The sequence below is a fragment of the Schistocerca serialis genome, chromosome 12 (assembly GCF_023864345.2).
Source record: "Schistocerca serialis cubense isolate TAMUIC-IGC-003099 chromosome 12, iqSchSeri2.2, whole genome shotgun sequence".
NCBI classification, from domain to species: Eukaryota; Metazoa; Arthropoda; class Insecta; order Orthoptera; family Acrididae; genus Schistocerca; species Schistocerca serialis.
In genome coordinates this window covers 109,545,342-109,564,497 of record NC_064649.1, presented here as the reverse complement: position 1 = coordinate 109,564,497, position 19,156 = coordinate 109,545,342, and the positions used below count along the sequence as shown (strand labels likewise).

The 19,156-nt window shown below is 42.2% G+C and overlaps 1 protein-coding gene across 1 annotated transcript in view; it reads left to right on the top strand.

Annotated features, from left to right (window-relative positions):
- LOC126428443 (ras-related protein Rab-8A) overlaps nt 1-19,156 on the top strand; it is a 267,599-nt gene that overhangs the window by 229,242 nt on the left and 19,201 nt on the right. Inside the window, exon 4 of the mRNA XM_050090376.1 lies at nt 8,337-8,426. Within this exon, the coding sequence (XP_049946333.1) occupies nt 8,337-8,426 (90 nt within the window). The remainder of the gene's footprint in view (nt 1-8,336; nt 8,427-19,156) is intronic.

Sequence of the window (19,156 nt, the reverse complement as noted above, 5' to 3'; positions counted from 1 at the left end):
TTAAGACATGATACTCCAAATGGATCATGTATCTCGTTAACAATGAAGCTACATTTACCAATCAGGGCCACATAAATCGTCGAAACGTGCGTTCTTGGTCTGTTGACAATCCTCATTGGCTTTGTCAGGTGGAACGTCAGTGTCCATGGAGCATAAACGTGTGGTGTGGTATAGTTAACGGTCAGCTTATAGGCCTGTTTTTCATGAATATAACACTGAAATCGTAAAAGTGTTGCACCCTGCTATCAAACCATCTTCTACAGGTGCTAGAAGACGTTCCTTTGTATACTAGGAGCAGCCCATGGTACCAGCATGATAGCCATAGTGCATGAATTATTACAGAATATCTTCAAGAATTGTTACCAATCATTGGGTTGGACGCAAAGGAGTTACATCTTCGCTGCTCCATTCCCCGGATTTGACGCCTGTAGACATTTTTTCTGTGGCGGGAAGCTGAAAGACGTTGTCTACAAGGATATATCGACTACACCCAATGATTTACGTCGACGTATCACTGCGGACTATCCAGACATCGCTGTTGAAAAGCTAGCACATGTGCAGCAGTCGTTCCTTGCCAGACTGGAATCTTGATCGTTTTCAAGACAACCTGTGAGATCAGTTGTCTCTTTAATGGTCAGAATCCGTATAACTAGTGAATGCACTTGTGTTGTTCTTTAGTGTGTGCTACCACTTTTCAAAATACACTACTGGCCATTAAAATTGCTACACCACGAAGATGGTGTGCTACAGACGCGAAATTTAACCGACAGGAAGAAGATGCTATGATATGCAAATGATTAGCCTTTAAAAGCATTCACACAAGGTTGGCGCCGGTGGCGACACCTACAACGTGCTGACATGAGGAAAGTTTCCAACCCATTTCTCATACACAAACATCAGTTGATCGGCGTTGCCTGGTGAAACGTTTTTGTGATGCCTCGTGTAAGAAGGAGAAATGCGTACCATCACGTTTCCGACTTTGATAAAGGTCGGATTGTAGCCTATCGGGACTGCAGTTTCTCGTATAGCGACACTGCTGCTCGCGTTGGTCGAGATCCAATGACTGTTAGCAGAATATGGAATCGGTGGGTTCAGGAGGGTAATACGGAACGCCGCGCTGGATCCCAACGGCCTCGTATCACTAGCAGTCGAGATGACAGGCATCTTATCCGCCTGGCTGTAACGGATCGTGCAGCCACGTCTCGATCCCTGAGTCAACAAATGTGGACGTTTGCAAGACAACAACCATCTGCACGAACAGTTCGACAACGTTTGCAGCAGCACGGACTATCAGCTCGGAGACTGTGGCTGCGGTTACCCTTGACGCTGCATCACAGACAGGAGTGCCTGCGATGGTGTACTCGACGACGAACCTGGGTGCACGAATGGCAAAACGTCATTTTTTCGGATGAATCCAGGTTCTGTTTACAGCATCATGATGGTCGCATCCGTGTTTAGCGACATCACGGTGAACACACATTGGAAATGTGTATTCGTCATCACCATACTGGCGTATCACCCGGTGTGATGGTACAGGTTGCCATTGGTTACACGTCTCGGTCACCTCTTGTTCGCATTGACGGCACTTTGAACAATGGACGCTACATTTCAGATGTGTTACAACCCGTGGCTACCCTTCATTTGATACCTGCGAAACCCTACATTTCATCAGGATAATGCACGACCGCATGTTGCATGTCCTGTATGGGCCTTTCTGGATACAGAAAATGTTCGACTGCTGCCCTGGCGAGCACATTCTCCAGATCTCTCACCAATTGAAAACGTCTGGTCAATGGTGGCCGAGCAACTGACTCATCACATACGCCAGTCACTACGCTTGGTGAACTGTGGTATCGTGTTGAAGCTGCATGGGCAGCTGTACCTGTACACGCCATCCAAGCTCTGTTTGATTCAATGCCCAGGCGTATGAAGGCCGTTATTACGGCCAGAGATGCTTGTTCTGGCTACAAATTTCTCAGGATCTATGCACCCAAATTGGGTGAAAATGTAATCACATGTCAGTTCTAGTATAATATATTTGTCCAAGGAATACCCGTTTATCATCTGCATTTCACCTTGGTGTAGCAATTTTAATGGCCAGAAGTGTACAATACCTCACAAACCACTCGCACTAGGATTGTGCAACAAACACCACGACAGTCCAGGTTACCCTATTTTGTTCCATTTAAAGAGTGTATGCTTGCACACAATATACACTTTTGAAGTATAATTACAGTGGTTTATTGGCTAACAAAATGGCTCTGAGCACTATGGGACTTAACATCTGAGGTCATCAGCCCCCTAGAACTTAGAACTAGTTAAACCTAACTAACCTAATGGCATCACACACATCCATGCCCGAGGCAGGATTCGAACCTGCGACCGTAGCGGTCGCGCGGTTCCAGACTGAAGCGCCTAGAACCGCTTGGCCACATTGGCCGGCTATTGGCTAACAATACGAGCCCCTGACTACCAATCCATACTGTGAAAACCGCACGTCAGTAACACTTTCCATTTCCAGAATATTTGCAGCACAGGTTTCATGTGATTCGCCTTTTATATGCAAACTGAAGTGCTGAATGAAAATTTGCAAAGGCTGGGATTCGAATCTGGGATTGGGAATTTGTATCTAGAAGGGGAGCTTTCTAGGGCAGTTTGTGCTGTTGTGCAAAGCCACTGTGATTGGGCACCATGGGGTTAGTGCATCTGCCTAGTGAGCAGAAGACCCGGGTTCGAATCCTGGCCTTGGTACAAATTTTCATTCATCGCTTCAGCCTGTGTATCTACATCATACGTTTTACAGGCTTGAAAAGTTGTCTGGAACCATATAGTTTTATTTGACTGAAGAATAAAAGCTATTGTATATAATGTAGACTTCTTTTCACATCAATAAATAAAAACCTAAACTCCTCCAGAACAGACCATGAAGGCCCAACGAGACCGACCGGCCGCCGTGTCATCATCAGATCAAAGGCGTCACTGCACGTGAATATGGAGGGGCACGTGGTCAGCACACCGCCCTCCCGGCCGTATGTCAGTTTCGGAGTCAAGTCGCTGCTCACTTTGCCTCACAACGGCTGAGTGCACCCCGTGATTTCAGATTGTATACTTTTAAAGTTGTGACTGCTAGTTTTCAATGATTGAGATCGATACCTACTGATATATCATACATTACTGGCCATTAAAATTGCCACACCAAGAAGAAATGCAGATGATAAACGGGTATTCATTGGACAAATATATTACACTAGAATTGACATGTGATTACATTTTCACGCTATTTTTAGGTGCATAGATCCTGAGAAATTTGTAGCCAGAACAACCACCTCTGACCGTAATAACGGCGTTGATACGCCTGGGCATTGAGTCAAACAGAGCTTGGATGGCGTGCACATGTACAGCTGTCCATGCAGCTTCAACACGATACCACAGTTCATCGAGTGTAGTGACTGGCATATTGTGACGAGCCAGTTGCTCGGCCACCATTGACCAGACGTTTCCAATTGGTATGAGATCTGGAGAATGTGCTGGCCAGGGCAGCAGTCGAACATTTTCTGTATCCAGAAAGGCCCGTACAGGACGTGCAACATGCGGTCGTGCATTACCCTGCTGAAATGTAGGGTTTCGCAGGGATCGAATGAAGGGTACAGCCATGGGTCGTAACACACCTGAAGTGTAACGTCCACTGTTCAAAGTGCCGTCAATGCGAACAAGAGGTGACCGAGACGTGTAACCAGTGCCACCCCATACCATCACGCGGGGTAATACGCCAGTATGGCGATGACGAATACACGCTTCCAATGTGCCTTCACCGCGGTGTTGCCAAACACGGATGTGACCATCATGATGCTGTAAACGGATTCATCCGAAAAAATTACGTTTTGCCATTTGTGCATCCAGGTTCGTCGTTGAGTACACCACGGTAGGCGCTCCTGTCTGTGATGCAGCGTCAAGGGTAACCACAGTCGTGGTCCCCAAGCTGGTAGCCCGTACTGCTACAAACGACGTCGAACTGTTCGTACGGATGGTTGTTGTCTTGCAAACGTCCCCATCTGTTGACTCAGGTATCGAGACATGGGTGCACGATCCGTTACAGACATGCGGATAAGATGCCTGTCATCTCGACTGCTCGTGATACGAGGCCGTTGGGATCCAGCACGGCGTCCCGTATTACCCTCCTGAGCCCACCAATTCCATATTCTGCTAACAGTCATTGGATCTCGACCAACGCGAGCAGCAATGTCGCAATACGATAAACCGCAATCGCGATAGGCTTCAATCCGACCTTTATCAAAGTCGGAAACGTGATGGTACGCATTTCTCTTTCTTATACGAGGCAACACAACAACGTTTCACCAGGCAACGCCGGTCAACTGCTGTTTGTGTATGAGAAATGGTTCAAATGGCTCTGAGCACTATGGGACTTAACATCTATGGTCATCAGTCCCCTAGAACTTAGAACTACTTAAACCTAACTAACCTAAGGACATCACACACATCCATGCCCGAGGCAGGATTCGAACCTGCGACCGTAGCAGTCGCGCGGCTCCGGACTGAGCGCCTAGAACCGCTAGACCACCGCGGCCGGCTTGTGTATGAGAAATGGGTTGGAAACTTTCCTCATGTCAGCACGCTGTAGGTGTCGCCACCGGCACCAACCTGGTGTGAATGCTCTGAGAAGCTAATCATTTGCATATCAGAGTATCTTCTTCCTGTCGGTTAAATTTCACGTCTGTAGCACGTCATCTTCGTGGTATAGCAATTTTAATGGACATTAGTGTAGTAAAAGTAGAGAAATATATTTGCGGAAAGATTTTATTTGACAGTCAGAAATCTCTGTCAACAGCCACTGATAAGATTCATATAATTTATATAACGAAATTTGCATGGTATTGAAAAGTTAAGTAGTCGAACAAAAGTTCTGACAGGATTGGATTCATTATAACCCGCACTTCCACGGAATATTTGGTAGTAAACGGTGGCACCATGACAACTATGCACTACGTGAAGATTATTGGGGACCACTTGCATTCCTTCGTGCTCAATGTCTTCCCCAATCTCAGTGGCATCTTTCAGTGGGATAAGTGCCCCTGTGGCGAGGCCAGAATCGCACTATAGAGGTTTGTGGAGCATGATAGCGAACGCAAGTTGATGTCTCGACCACCCAAACCGCCCGATGTGACCCTGGCGCGAGACATCTGTGATGGAACTGAAGACCAACTCTGCTCCCATAAACTGTCGGCCCTTAATTTACAGGAATTCCATGACTGGTGCGTATTTGTATGGTGCCACACACCTGCAGAAACCTACTGATGGCTTATTGAATACATGAGAACCGTAGTCATTATGTTTTGGCCCTTTTGTGTAGAGCCTTATTGATAGCCTTTCTTCGAGTTGAACATCCTCCAGCAGAGCACATGAAGTTCGAAGATGATTCTGGTGCACTACACACATTCCACTGTATGGTGGCTTGCAGAGTATTTGTGTAGATGTAGTGGCCTGCTCCAAGGGTAGTCGTTCATTGAAATAGTGCTGCATTACTGAAGCTCTGAGAGAACAGACCCCTCTATACTCCTCAGTCATCAAGTTATTTCTCTGTGCACTCTTCTGTTGTGTTCACATGTGCTGACAGTTGCATTTGGAACCTATCCATGACATACTGTATACTCTGATGAGACATAACTCTGATGATGAGACATACATTAACAGGTAGTTAATAGCATGTCACTCCACCTTTGGCATGTAAAACAGTGGTGTTTTTGCGTGGCATGGATTTGACAAGTCCTCGATATGTTTCTGGAGGTATGTGGTATCACACTTCTATGCAAAGGCAATGCAATTCTCGTAAACTGCGGGCCAATGGTGTGTGGATGCTGAACTGGCACTCCCGTAACTTCCACATGTTCCTTCTGGTTGAGATCATACGAATTTTGTGCCCAGGACTTCCATGCCAATTCACTGTCGTGCTCCAGAAGCCACTGTGCTAAGATTATGGGCTTCTGACAAAGGATATTATATTCTTGGAAAATGCTGTTGCCATTGGGGACGACATAGAGTGTGAAGGGATGCAGGTGGCCAGCAACAATGTTGACATACTCCAGATTTCTGGTCACTGCAATTGCTACTACAAGTTCCACGGAAGCCCATGTCAATGTTCCCAATAGCACAATATTGCCTCCACCAGCATGTGTTGGTATCAGGGTGTGTGTTTTGAACAGCTGTTTGCCTTGATGAAAGTGTACCCCTTTGCGACTGTCAATCTGGTGTAAGGAGAAACACAATTCGTCAGATCGAGCGAGTCATTTCTGTCGGTCCAATGTCCATGACCCAGCACCCACAACGATCTCAATTGACGATGTCATCGCACTGATGTGGGAACACACAGAGGCCACCTGCTGCAGAACTCGGTACTCCACAGTGTGCAGTGAACAGAGTGCTCCAAAACACTTATGCCTGCTCCGGCACTGTCATCAGATCTGACACTTATCCTGCTTTACAGAGCAGGCAAGCCTCCGACCTCCACATGCTGTGGAGAGGCGTGGATGTGCAACACCTCGACCCCTAGCCACGGTCTCACCACTGGTCCACCAGTTTCCTTAGACCCTCAAGACAGCAGCACACAAACAGCCGACCAGCTTTGTCATTTCTGAGGTGCTCATTCGCAGCTACTGGGCCGTAATGACATGCCCTTTATCAGAGTCACTTAAGTCAGTATTATGAAAAGGTAAGTTGTTACTCACCATACAGCAGAGATCCGTCCATATCAAACCTACGAACCACCAGCAATATCTCCACTCCGACAACTGCCACCCCTTCCATACCAATAAGTCTCTTCCATACAGCCTGTGGTTATCACATCTGCAGTGACAAGTGGTCCCTCTTGAAATATACCCAGACTCTCACTGAAGCTATCACAGACCGTAATTATCCTCCCATCCTTGTGCAAAAACAAATCTCTGGTGCCATATCTTTCCAGACTCCCACCACCTCCTGAAGTCCCACCGTCCAGCCACAGAGGAGCATTTCCCTCGTAACTCAGTACCACCCAGGACTGGAGCAACTGAATTACTTTCTCCGCCAGTGTTTCGACTACCTCTCGTTGTGCCCTGAAATGAGAAACGTTGTGCTCACTATCCTTCCCACCCCTCCCACAGTGGTATTCCACCATCCACCGAACCTACACAATATACTCATCTGTCCTTAGACAACCCCTGCTCCCAACCCCATCTCTCATGGCTCATACCCCCGTAATAGACCTAGATGCAAGATCTATACATTCTCCCACTGCAACCTACTCCAGTCTGGTCACTAACATCACTTATCCCATCAGAGGTAAGACTACCTGTGAAACCAGTCATGTGATCTACAAGCTAAGCTGAAACCACTGTGCTGCATTCTATGTGGGCATTACAACCAAAATGCTATCTGTCCCCATGGATGGCCACTGAGAAACTGTGGCTGGAACACCCTGTTGCTGAACGAGCTGCCCAACACGACATCCTGCATTTTAATGACTGCTTCACAGCCTGTGCCATATGGATCCTTCCCACCAACACCAGCTTTTCGGAATTGCACAGGTGGGCACTTTCCCTGCAATACATCCTACATTCCCGTAACCTTCGCTAGTCGCTGTCCTTACCCATCCAGCCCCTTCTCTGTTCTCATTCCAGCACTACACATCCATCATTCCACCATCGCACCCAGTCTTTTTTCTTCCCTCCTTCTCCGCTACTCCCCTCACCCCTTCCCCTCCTCACCTCTCCCCTGTCCTCTGTCTAGCCTGCAGCACTTCCAGTCACCACTCCCATCATGCACTGGTGCTGCTACACACAGTGTGATTACAGTTGCCTGAGACTGTGTGTGTGTGTGTGTGTGTGTGTGTGTGTGTGTGTGTGTGTGTGTGTGTGTGTGTGTCTCGTTTATTGTTGATGAAGGCCTTAATGTAATGGCTGAAAGCTTTATTGGGAACTGTCTTTTTGTTGTGCCTGTTGTGACTCAGCATCTCCACTACTCTGGTGACTAGCAGCTTTCCTTTTCATAATATTGTTACATTCCATCCTGGATTTTCCATTGTTTCATTTATGTCAATGTATTTCCCCATTTGTGGTCTGTATCGTCACTAGAATGATCCCACATTTGTGTCAATTGCACTCGTGTACTTTCCTTGCCACATCACGTGCTTGCAGTGCCACCGTGTATTCAGTCTCGAGGTGCACAGTAATCATTATGTTTAGGCTTATCAGTGTAGGTAAAGTTCTGCAAGGCATTACTCCACTGCATAGCCATTCTCATTGTAAATGCATGCAAGTTTGTTTCTGTACTCTCTTTGTTTGCAGAACGCATCCCCGGATGTGGTGAAAGTTCTCGCCGGGAACAAGTGCGACGCGGTGGCTGAGAGGGCTGTGGATGCGGAACGTGGCCAGAAGGTAAACTGTATGCAATGAACACTGCTGTTACACGAAAACTACTGAACTCAAAATTCATCCGTGGTTCTATCCCGGGATATGTGTGTGTGTGTGTGCGAGTGTATACCCGTCCTTTTTTCCCCCTAAGGTAAGTCTTTCCGCTCCCGAGATTGGAATGACTCCTTACCCTCTCCCTTAAAACCCACTTCCTTTCGTCTTTCCCTCTCCTTCCCTCTTTCCTGATGAGGCAACAGTTTGTTGCGAAAGCTTGAATTTTGTGTGTATGTATGTGTCTGTCTGTGTTTCTATCGACCTGCCAGCGCTTTCGTATTGTAAGTCACATCATCTTTGTTTTTAAATATATTTTTCCCATGTGGAATGTTTCCCTATATCTGTGTGTGTGTGTGTAAAAAAATATTCCCAAAATAAACTAGTACAAATTAACAGTGAAGTCATAAAAACAGTTTGAGATTTTTGTTTAGTGCATAGATGGGAGAAGAAAAAAACAGGAGAGTTAAACCATCCTTGATGATTTTATTTCTATGGACAGTAGATCTTATCCTTTGCCTTCCAATGCTGAAGACATCATCAGAGTCAATATTAGAAAACACTTATAAACTCAAATGAGCTCAGCAAGCCAACCAACTGGAAAATCCTGTGGGCAAGGTATGTGTATGCTGCACAAACTGGCAATTGTAAATAATGAAAAGTGTTATGTCATGCACATGGGTACCGAAAGGACTTTGCTAAACTTCATTTACATGATAGGCACACAAAACTAAAGGCTGTGAATTCAGCTAAATATGTAGGGATTACAACTGTAAATAACTTTAATTGGTATAATCACACAGATAATGTTGTGCAGAAAACAAACCAAAGACTGCAATTTAATGACAGGACACTTAGAAGATGCAACAGGTCTACTAAAGTGACTGCCTACACTACACTTGTGCATCCCCTGCTAAAGTATTGCTGTGGGTATGCTGAAGTTCAGATGGGTAGATCACATAACTAATGAGGAGGTATTGAATAGAATTGGGGAGAAGAGGAGTTTGTGGCACAACTTGACAAAAAGAAGGGACCGGTTGGTAGGACATGTTCTGAGGCATCAAAGGATCACAAATTTAGCATTGGACGGCAGTGTGGAGGGTAAAAATCATAGAGGGAGACCAAGAGATGAATACACCAAGCAAATTCAGAAGGATGTAGGTTTTCAGTAAGTACTGGGAGATGAAGAAGCTTGCTCAGGATAGGGTAGCATGGAGAGCTGCATCAAACCAGTATCAGGACTGAAGACCACAACAACAACAACAACAACAATGGTATTCATACAAATAGGATTGAACAAGAGATTGAAAAATTTCAAAGAAGGGCAGCTCGTTTTGTACTCTCACAAATTATGAGAGAGTGTTACATATATCATACACGAATTCAGGTGCTAATCGTTAAGGCAAAGGCATTTTTTGTTGCAGTGAGATCTTTTCACGAAATTTCAATCACCAACTTTACCATCCAAATTCATAAATATTTTGTTGGTGCCCAGCTGCATTGGTAGCAATGATCATCACAACAAAGTAAGAGAAATCAGAGCTCGCACGGAACTGTGCAACATAGTGAAACAACTGAACACCTTTCAGAAAATGAAAGTGTGGAAAATATACCTGGCAGGACACATTGTTAGACACTTGCTGGGCTATAGAGTGCTTATGGGAAAATCTGATGGAGTTCATCCAATTGGAACATCAAGGAAGCGATTAGAGGATGAACGACAGAAGCAACTTCAGCAGCTGGGTGTCCACTATAACTGAATCCAAAGAGAGCACAAGATTGCCATCTGTGAAGGAACATTGTAACGTCAGTGCATGAGCTTCACCATCTGTGATTGCCGATATGTATGTATATGTAAATTGTGCATTAAGAGTTTTATGTAAAGTTTGTAATCTCTTCGAGACCTTTGGGTTCTTACACCCATAAGCCAACAAATTTAGTCCCTACTGATACATGTGGTTAATAATAAGATTATTTTTAAGACAGAGAATACATTAAGGCACCTTTGAAGATAAGCACTTACCTGACTATGTGACTGATGAAGAAATTGGAGTCCATACAGAAGACACAGAGGATCCAATAGTAGGATCTGCTTTTTGATCTTACAATCAAATAAGGCAGAAGGTGTAGGTAAAATTCATTCAGAATTTCTGAAATTATTTGGGGGAGTGGCAAGTAAGCCACTATTCAAGATAGTGTGTAGAATATATGAGTCTGGAGGTATACCATCTTCAGAAAAATATCATTCACACAGTTCTGAAGATAGTGAGGGCAGATTTGTGTGAGAACTGTTGGACAATCAGCTTAATGGCCCGTGCATCCTAGTTGCTGACAAGAATAATGTACATAAGAATGGAAAATAAAACTGATCATCTGTTAGATGATGGTCACTCTGAACTTTGGAAAGATAAAGGCAGCAGAGAGGCATTTCTGTCATAATGACTGATGATGGAATCGTGACTTAAGAAAACCAAGACACTTTCATAGAATCAGTCAACTTTGAAAAAGCGTTCAACAATGTGAAATGGTGTGTGCCTGATGTTTGAAATTCTGAGGAAAATAGGAGTAAGCTATAGGGCAAAATAGATAATATACAGTCCTAGAGAACCTAGTAGTGCTTCACAATTGCTAAATACAAGGTGTGTTCAAAAAGTAAGGTGACTATATTTTTATGAAAAATATTTATTTATTCATCAATATTCATGTTGTCACCTTCAAAGTAATCCCCCTCAGATACAATCCTTCTTCCAATTGCTTCTTCCAAATCTTGAAGCACTTCTCATAAGCACTTTTTGGTACAGCTTTCAGTACTTCCAGTGATGCAGTTTTTATTTCCTCAGTCGCTGAAAGTCTTCATCCTTTCATACGTCTCTTCAGTTTTGGGAACAGGAAAATGTCACGGGGCCAAATCCAGTGTATATGGTGTCTGAGGCATGAATGTCGTGTTGTTTTTGGCCAAAAAATCTCTCACAAGTAACAAAGAATGAGCAGGTGCATTGTCCTGATGCAAAAGCCATGAATAGTTTTTCCACAAATCTGGACAATTTTTCCATACTGCTTCTCACAAACGGCGCATAACATCAAGGTAATACTCCTTATTGACCATGTGACCTCAAGGCAAAAATTCATGATACACTATGCCACAGTGATTGAAAAAGACAGTGAGCAAAACTTCGACATTTGATCGAACTTGGCGTGCTTTTTTTGGTCTCGGCATCTCCGGGATGCTTCTATTAGGTTGATTTGGCTTTGGTTTTGATGTCATAACCATAAACCCATGTTTTGTCACCAGTTGTGACCCTTTTGAGCAAATCAGGATCATCATTGACATCATTCAAGAGCTCCTGAGTGATGCTCATGCAACGGTTCTTGTGATCTAAACTAAGAAGTTTTGGAACAAACTTAGACACACATCTTGTGCCCAAAGCATCCACAAAAATTGCATGACATGAGCTGACCAACATGCCAACATCCTCAGCAACTTCTCTTATGGTAATTTGATGATTTTCCAAAAGCTTTTCTTCACAGCTTTGACATTATCATCTGTTGTTGATGTGCTGGGGTGTCCAGAGCAAGGTTTGTCATTGACATCTTCTCGGCCATCTTAGAAGAGCTTGTACCATTTGTAAACATTTTTTTTTTTTTACTTAGAGCAGACTCACCATATGCCACTTCAACATTTATAGTGTTTGAGAGTGCATGATTCCATTTTTGACACAAAATTTGATGCAACTTCTTTGCTCCATTTTTTATAAACATCAAAAATTGCCAAGCACACTAAAAAACGCTTAACTTTCCTATCTGTCAAAATCAAATGAAGCATGCTGTACACTTGAAACTGTGAATATATGTTTGGAAAATGCGTACCAACATAACAAAAAGAGATCAATAATTGAATGTATGTCACCCGCGCATTTTGTAAAAGTGACCTTACTTTTTGAACAGCCGTCTTATGTACGGGAGTTGGCTTTATGTCCTGATCTCCTTCGCTCCTCTCTCTCCTTGTCCATTTCCTCCTCCCCCTCTCTATATTCATTCCCCCACCCCAATCTGCCCATCTCTAACCTCTCTCTCTGTTGTTTATTGTTATTGCCAACTAAATCTCGATTGGGAATTGAAGTCACTTAAAATGAATGGGTAAATTGGTTGTGTATGGGGTGTGAGAGAGGCCTCTCCACCTGCTGGATCTGTGAGAGTAGTAGCTTCAGTTACAGCATTTAGCTTAGTTGTAATCTGTGAAACAATAGGATTACAAAGTTTTGGACAGTTCAGATTCCTTTGTAGTATTCTAATTATAAGCTGATCAACCATAAATACAAATTTCCCATTTTCTGCTAAAACTGACTGTGAGGAAGAAGAGAAAACAACAAGTAGTTGTTCAATCAACTTTCTTTAAAATTATATAAAAGGAAAAATAATACACAGAGTAAAAACAATTCGTCTAATGATTTAAATGCCTTGCTATCATAATTAAAACTAACTGCGTGAAAGAAAACACAACCTGTACATTTTCACTTCATGGTCCAGAACAGCACAGTGTTAACTTTCTCATGATCAGTTATAACACAAAAACCTGTATATTGTTGCTTCAAAAAAATGTATAGCCTATGACTGTCCCAGCGTTTGTTAGAGTAATGTGTAAAAATTTGAAATAAATTTGTCAAGAACTTTCCAAGATTTTTGTGAACATTTCCCTTTTGTATATTACATATGTATTTGTTGTTGATGTGGTCTTCAGTCCTGAGACTGGTCTGATGCAGCTCTCCTTGCTACTCTATCCTGTGCAAGCTTCTTCATCTCCCAGTACCTACTGCAACCTACATCCTTCTGAATCTGCTTAGTGTATTCATCTCTTGGTCTCCCTCTACGATTTTTACCCTCCACGCTGCCCTCCAATGCTAAATTGGTGATCCCTTGATGCCTCAGAACATGTCCTACCAACCGATCCCTTCTTCTTGTCAAGTTGTGCCACAAACTCCTCTTCTCCACAATTCTATTCAATACCTCCTCATTAGTTATGTGATCTACCCATCTAATCTTCAGCATTCTTCTGTTGCACCACATTTCGAAGGCTTCTATTCTCTTCTTGTCCAAACTATTTATCATCCACGTTTCACTTCCATACATGGCTACACTCCATACAAATACTTTCAGAAACAACTTCCTGACACTTAAATCTATACTTGATGTTAACAAATTCCTCTTCTTCAGAAACGCTTTCCTTGCCATTGCCAGTCTACATTTTATATCCTCTCTACTTCAACCATCATCAGTTATTTTGCTCCCCAAATAGCAAAACTCATTTACTACTTTAAGCGCCTGATTTCCTAATCTAATTCCCGCAGCATCACCTGATTTAATTCGACTACATTCCATTATCCTCATTTTGCTTTTGTTGATGTTCATCTTATATCCTCCTTTCAGGACACTGTCCATTCCGTTGAGCTGCTCTTCCAGGTCCTTTGCTGTCTCTGACAGAATTAAAATGTCATCGGCAAACCTCGATGTTTTTATTTCTTCTCCATGGATTTTAATACCTACTCCGAATTTTTCTTTTGTTTCCTTTACTGTTTGCTCAATATACAGATTGAATAACATCAGGGAGAGGCTATAACCCTGTCTCACTCCCTTCCCAACCACTGCTTCCCTTTCATGTCCCTCGACTCTTATAACTGCCATCTGGTTTCTGTACAAATTGTAAATGGCATTTCGCTCCCTGTATTTTACCCCTGCCACCTTTAGAATTTGTAAGAGAGTATTCCAGTCAACATTGTCAAAAGCTTTCTCTAAGTCTACAAATGCTATAAATGTAGGTTTGCCTTTCCTTAATCTATTTTCTAAGATAAGTTGCAGGGTCAGTAGTGCCTCACATGTCCCAACATTTATACGGACTCCAAACTGATCTTCCCCAAGGTTATACATGGAAAATATATGCTGCCTTTCTACGTCGAAATGTTGCTATAAATTTGCCACATAACTGACTGACAACTCCAGTCATTAGCGACTCCTTAAAAAAGGCCTTTGACATTTCAAAGTCTGTATATAAATGAATAACAATTACCAGTAAGTTATAAATTGTTACATTTTTTTATTTATCATGATCTACATAGAGGAATAGAATGTACACAGAGTTTTAAGTATGACAGCATGTTCTGCATAAACAAATGACATTGCAGAGAAACATATTTGTTAAACATAAAACTTCCCAATATAAAATTTTGCAAGGTTTTAATTTTAAAAATAATATGAGAAATGTGCAAATTGTGAAAAAAATTAATCAGTTTTGTTTCCATATCAACATACCATCAGTTTACACTTCAATATATCTTTAACATTGTGCTAAAGATTGTGAACCTTTGGACTTTTTACATTTCAAAGAGTAGACCTTAACCATTACTGTGTTTCCCAGATACATCTGTCTGAAAATTATATGTATTTTGTACAAAAAGCTATATTGCTTGAATGAATTTCTACCTTCCTGGCTTTAAAACTATTGAATGAACTGAACAGAAGCATGATTAAATTTCAGTCAGTACAGATTCATAATTTTGCATTAGAGAGGAGATGATGAATTTTGTCTTCCGCGGATCATTAAATTACTTCCAATAGTGCTAAATAGTATTATATATGTGAAGAAAAGTAACAAAATCAGAAATATATAAAAACTACAATGTATCACATACTTCATTGAAGTGTGCTTTCCTTACACCTAATAGATTTGGGATCACGGTATTTCATTTACCAGCTGTCATGGTTGGCAAGCTACATGTCAGGATGTAAATTACGGTTGTCACTGAAGTTCGCATTACATAGGTTTTCTGCGTTTCTAATATGCAGTTTTAGTCAGGTAAGACAGCCAACCCCAAATATGTCTAGAATGAATAAATATATTTAGGTGTGGTTTCACCAAGTGACCATTGCAAGTAATTTTTATCATTTATAGTCACTAAATTACTTTCTTCTTTCTTGTGGAACTATATGGTTTTACTATGGCATTAGAACTTCAGAGAACCTCAGCTACATAACATGTGTGGGGCTTGATCGAATAGTATCAAGATAACAGTGATGCCGACCCTGTCCCTTCACCAGGAGAAGAATTTCGCAAACTTCTTCCATGTCATACCAAATGTGAGCAAGCACATAACTCATGTAAGGTTCTTGTGTTTACCTGCGCACTTGAAGCCCATCAGTATTCTGCTGTTGTAGCAATCAGATAACTTGCTTGTAAAGCAATTGAGACAATCATAATGTATATGGCAGTAGAAAAAAAAATTGATACAGTTTAGAGTTAATGTTGCCAAACTATTAGAGCACCACTGCCATTGTACGCTGAAGAGCACCCACGTCATGCCAAACACTCATGATCTGTTTTTGCAAACATTATAACAAAAGTGCTAGAAACTGGAAATGTGGAGAATATAATGCACCTTGGAAAAAGAAGAGAATCTGATGAAATGAACGATACTAACATTTTAGCAGCAGAATTCCAAAATTGGTTACAGCTCTCCAATTGTTATCTGCAAAAGTACAAAGAGTTGCGACACATCCATGCAAAATTTTATTTAAGGAAGAAACATAATTTACCAGCCACAGGCAAGTCAATCTTCGTAGTATGCACGAGTCGTCAGCTGAAAATCCATGCCAACTCAAAGAAGTGCATAAAAGTGACACTTTTGTTCTATCGGTATTTGGTGCATATTTTTCAAGACCAGCATCATTGGTGTCTCTTTTATTGGTGGGAATCTAAATACACTCAAGTATCTCAAGTTCCCAAGATATGCTACTGCTGCAGTCTTTGGAAGATATCCCATTGGATATAAGGCAATCAGGCTGGTAGCAACATGATGGAAGTCCCTCTCATTCTGGACATGTAATAACTGACTCTCTTAGGAGAACATTTGGAGAGCATTTAAACGGTCATTCAGGAAAAGCAGAATGGTCTGCACACTCACCAAGCTTAATGTTTCCATATCTTTAATTGTGGCAGAAATTAAAATGGGATGTCTATTAGGAAACACCAATGAGGCGATGACTTCTGAAGGCATGAAATGCCTTTTAACACAGGCCTGTGCCTCCATTAATTCCAGATGAAATTCTGTGTACAGTGTTGTTTCTGCAGAATCATTTTATAGTGTATAGCAACACTCAAGGTTGACAGTTTGAGCACTTGGTATGTCAGCTGTGATAGTAAACATGCGAACCATACTTGAGTTACCTGTTGGCTTATATTTGGCATAATAGGGCAGAAGTTTGTGGAACCTTTTCTCCTGAGAGGGGACAATGGTTTGCAGCACTGTTATCTCAATACTTTTTGATTGAGCCCTGTACATTTTCTGTCACTGAAGTTTTTCTAGAAGCTTCTTTCATATGCCACAGAAAAAAGTATATAGTTCTATTGGAATAAAAGCAAAGTCAGTGTTGTAATTTGCTGACTGTAAACGATAAAAATTGCTTGCAGACATCAGCAAATATACCATATTGTCCTCTATAACTTGGTGAAAACTGCGCCTCAATATACAGAGGGGTCCAAAAAAATATATTCACTGTTTAAAAATCCTTATCTTGGAAACTAATTGATGGAGTTGTCTCATTTGTGGTGAAAGTGTAGCTTAAAGTCCAACTTAAAGATATCACTGTAGGTCCAGAATGAGATTTTCAGTGTACAGCAGAGTGTGCACTGATATGAAACTTCCTGGCAGATTAAAACTGTGTGCCGGACTGAGACTCGAACTCGGGAGACGAGAAGATAAGAGACGAGATACTGGCAGAAGTAAAGCTGTGAGGACACGGCGTCAATCGTGCTTGTGTAGCTCAGATGGTGGAGCACTTGCCCGCGATAGGCAAAGGTCCTGAGTTCGAGTCTCGGTCCAGCACACAGTTTTAATCTGCTAGGAAGTTTCAACACTGTAGGTGCTCGAAATGGTCGCCATTAACATCCACACACAAACAATGCCACTGAACTGCAGCACAAACTACTGCCTGCAACGAGTTCAGTTGGATATTTGCACATGAATGTACGATGGATTCTCAAAGTTCATCAAATGTGTGTGGCTTTTGTCGATAAATGATGTCCTTTAGTGTTCCCCACAGGTAAAAGTCCAGGGGAGTTAGATCTGGGGAACGTGGTGGATACTCCACAGCACCTCTATGGCCTATCCATCTTCCTGGTAGATTTTCGTTGAGATGCGCCCTAACACGATTTTGGTAGTGGACTGGGGCACCATCTTCTTGAAAGTAAACTCTTCCTTCTACATACAAGTCTTGGATGGCAGGTAAGATGGATGTCTGAAGCTTCTGAAGGTACACCTCACCGGTAACTGTGCCGTCAAAGAAGAATGGCCCAATCAAGTCCCGGTAAGACAACCCACACCACACATTTACTCCTGGCAAATACATGGCTTTGTCTACATGGACGTTTGGATTTTCAGCAGCCCAGTAGATGCAATTGTGGTGATTTACTGTACCATTGAGTTTGAACTGTGGCTCATCATACCACAGAATCATCTCCGCAAACTCTTCATCGTTGTGCATCATGTTAGTATACCACTCGCAGTACTCCATTCTACGATCTGGGTCATCCTCGTTCATTGCGTGTAGCAATCATGGGATGTAGCACTGCCACTTTGCTGTCTTCAAAATTCACCGAACACTTGAGCAATTCACTCCACTTTCACAGGCACACTGTCTCACAGACTTCTGTGTTGAGTGAGTGAATTGTTGTAACACGCGACGGGAGTTAGCTGGGCTTGTTACCGTTACAGGTCATCCAGATCATTGTTTGTGTACATCTTTAACACAGCCTTCAGCTTCAAATTTGTCTCGAATGCGATGAATCGTTAAACATGTCGGTGGTTCTGTTTGACACTCATTTCGCCCTTGCCGTTGAACCTCATTAATGTTTTCGTACTTAAAATACAACTTCAAAACTGACTTCCTTTCATCGAATGTAAGCCTTGCGCCAGTCATGTTTACTCGAGTAACTAGGTGCAACTAAGAACAAAACACTGACTATCTGGCGACTGTCATCTGACAAAACCAAACAATGCAATACAACGCTTGTGTGGCGATTGCCGGAACTACAAACTATTACACTACCAAAGATGAGACAACTCCGTCAATTAGTTTGCCAGTTATGAACTTTTAAACAGTGGATACATTTTTTTGGACCCCTCTGTATTTATTCATTCTGGATATATTTGGGATGGCCTGTCCTAGCAGTCTCAACCTGTACAAATGGGCGACGATGTTCTGTGTCTAGTAAGAAGTATCAGGTCACTGTTTGTTTATCTCCATGATGCATTTAAACAGTTTAAACCTCCCTCATCAGGTGGATTTACACTTGTTAGTATGCCATATGTGTGTGTTGTATTATGATTTTTGGAGGAACTTATGGCATTGTCTAGTGAAGAAACGAAACACTATTTCAGAAAGTTTTTAACAAAAACTAAACATGTATCTAATAGCTAAAATAAATAAGTAAAACAGAATGCCTCTAGTGATCACAGGTTTCTTTCACTGTTGTAAATATCACATGTATCTTGTCATATTTTGTAAACAAAGATGGCATCTGGAAACTATTAGGTGCAAGGATCATATAGCAAAAGAGAAACATTATCACAAAGTACAAAGAATATACATCATAACAACATTATTACAAATAAGTTTTGAAGAGCTTTATTGTGAGGTGTTGAAATAAATATTTC